This window comes from Echinococcus granulosus (genome assembly GCF_000524195.1).
Source record: "Echinococcus granulosus chromosome Unknown EG_S00327, whole genome shotgun sequence".
Lineage (NCBI taxonomy): Eukaryota > Metazoa > Platyhelminthes > Cestoda > Cyclophyllidea > Taeniidae > Echinococcus > Echinococcus granulosus.
In genome coordinates this window covers 9,820-12,195 of record NW_020170707.1, presented here as the reverse complement: position 1 = coordinate 12,195, position 2,376 = coordinate 9,820, and the positions used below count along the sequence as shown (strand labels likewise).

The window sequence follows — 2,376 nt, the reverse complement described above, 5'->3', positions numbered from 1 at the left end:
TTGACACGTCTGGAGTGACTGCTTGAGTTCAGTAGGCCTACGAGGCTGTGTGGCATCCTATTGAAGGAGGCAGGAGACGGGATAAGTACTCCCGGTGCTAAATAAAAAGCACTTTTACTGTCTGATTGGTCTCCATCAAAGTGTGCTATTCACGGGACCTGTAGCGTTGTCAACATTTGTATTGTAGGGTGTCGATGTCATGATAAACTTGCTTAATTTACATATTGTTTGCTTTCGGTGAGCTCAAAAATTGCAGTACAACTTTACTGTGCATACAGCCAAGTGGTATGGTTGAAGGTGTTTGGAATGTACAAAAGAGAGGCCCGAAGGGACAAATCTACCATTTCTTGATAAAACTTTGCCATGTCTTATCTCGCCTTGTTCAAATAGCGCTTCTACTGGATTATAGGGCGTTCCCCCAGCACTATACTTCATTCATTAATTCGCCTTCTATTAGGAGTGACGTAGTGATCAAAGGGCATTAGTTCAGACGAAGTATTCCAGAGGGATGCCATTGAACGAATGCTGCTGCCCACATTACTCACTATTATATCTGCATGGCTTTGCGATGCTACTTTGTAAAGTAGATGTAGGTATTCTACCATGCCGCATCGAGGGGGAAGGAGCTTCGTTAGTTTACACCACCAACAACATACAGCGGTATCAAATACCACCATAATACAGCCTGACGAGCACCAACACGTGATTGACCCGTCACAAGGAGTGGCAAGATAGGCCGGCCACTGGTCTGGATATCCACACTGCCTCCAGTCTGATGAAATTGCTCAGTGAGTCTATTCATTTCATCTTATAATCTTTAAAAAGCCCAAAATTAATTAAACTCTTTTTAAACCTCAACAGCACAATGCCGGCTTACTTATTTCAGTCAAGTTCAAGTTTGCATTCGAAATCGTGTACGGCTGCGTGTGAACAAATCTGGAAGTAAATTCACAGATTAATGTGTAGTCATTCCTCTTAGGCCTTAGATCCAAAAGACCGTGTTAGATCGACGAGGGTACGTGGGTTGTAGAGAAGCATATTAACAAGTTATGCTGTGTGCTTTAGATCGACATTCAAATAAGGCAAACATTCAAAGCCTGCAACAGACACAATTACGGGTCGCCTTGATGGTAACTGTTAAAGGCTACTCCTTTTTGAAAAAAAGTGGTTACGGAAAAAGGAAACGGATTGAGTCAAGTTCCACCAAAAAAGACGGCCTTCATAAGTTAACGTCTTATGATGATTGTTACTGCGATACCATTTAAAGAATCCAGAGGCTAGCCGGAATGAAACTGTTGCTACGCAGCACAAGGTTGTAGCAACCACTTAACGTTAAAATCTCCTGGGTACTTTCAGCATAAGATGGAAACGCATGCAGCTGAAATAACGAGCCCCCACTATTTGAATTTTTAATTAAGATAACTTGTCACGCTTTTATAATGACACATGGCATGGCAACTACTGTCTGTAGTGCCCTGGAAGAATTAGGGGTCTGGGAAAGCACAACCTGATGACGCCTGAAAGTATGCAGAAGGAGAGTTGGCCAGGAAGCATATGAGCTAAATCTTACATCACCTGCGTGGCAACCGAATCACGGGAAGCTAGAACGGTCCTCATAGTATTTTTGGAAGTTAAACCTTATATCACTTATTCACTGGGTGCTTCGAATCCTTTTCATCGGCTCAATATAACGAGAGAATTCCGCTTATTCAGCCTTGTGGTTATTAGTTTCTCGATTACTTTAGACTGACAGTATACATTCCATTGCTCACTAATGGGTTAAGATGATTCCGAGTGATGCGGAAGCGTGAGGGAGATGATCATGCTAGGATTCGAATCCTCAGAATTCCTGGAAGCAAACCCTTACACACATAGTAAAAATACTGCGCACATATTGTTTGCATCCCAAACTTCGCTTTCTGATGTTCTATCCCCTTATCGGCCTGTTAGGTAACTCAGCAGAACCAATACCCACCCATGTACGCTGTTGCACGAAACAAGGCATTATATGAAAGCAGGGTTTGCAGCAGCTTTGTGTCTTAAGAAAAAATAATACTGCGTCGATCATTACTTGATTACTGCAGAAATGTTAAGAGACATGTACACTTCTTTGTTTCTGACAACTATGTCCGAATTCGTATGGTAATCGTATAGCTCCAAATGAAAACCATTTGTCAACACCGATTAGATTCATCAAAACATTTAAATATGTGTCAATGTAGATTTGGGATGTGCTGTCATTTTTGAAACGAAATTTGTCCTTGTGTATTTTAAATTCACAACTTGACACAAAAAGTGCCACAAATGCAGCTTCGCGGACCGCACACAAAGTAAAATTATCTTTAATTTAATGATAAAAAAGGGATTTGCAAAACA

The 2,376-nt window shown here is 41.3% G+C and overlaps 1 protein-coding gene across 1 annotated transcript in view; it reads right to left on the bottom strand. All coding sequences in view use genetic code 11, as the record gives it.

Moving 5' to 3' along the window:
- Positions 1-2,089: 2,089 nt before the first annotated feature.
- EGR_11006 (hypothetical protein) overlaps positions 2,090-2,376 on the bottom strand; it is a gene marked incomplete at both ends in the record, with an annotated part of 9,260 nt that continues 8,973 nt past the window's right edge. The window contains one exon of the mRNA XM_024500255.1: positions 2,090-2,340. Within this exon, the coding sequence (XP_024345330.1) occupies positions 2,090-2,340 (251 nt within the window). The remainder of the gene's footprint in view (positions 2,341-2,376) is intronic.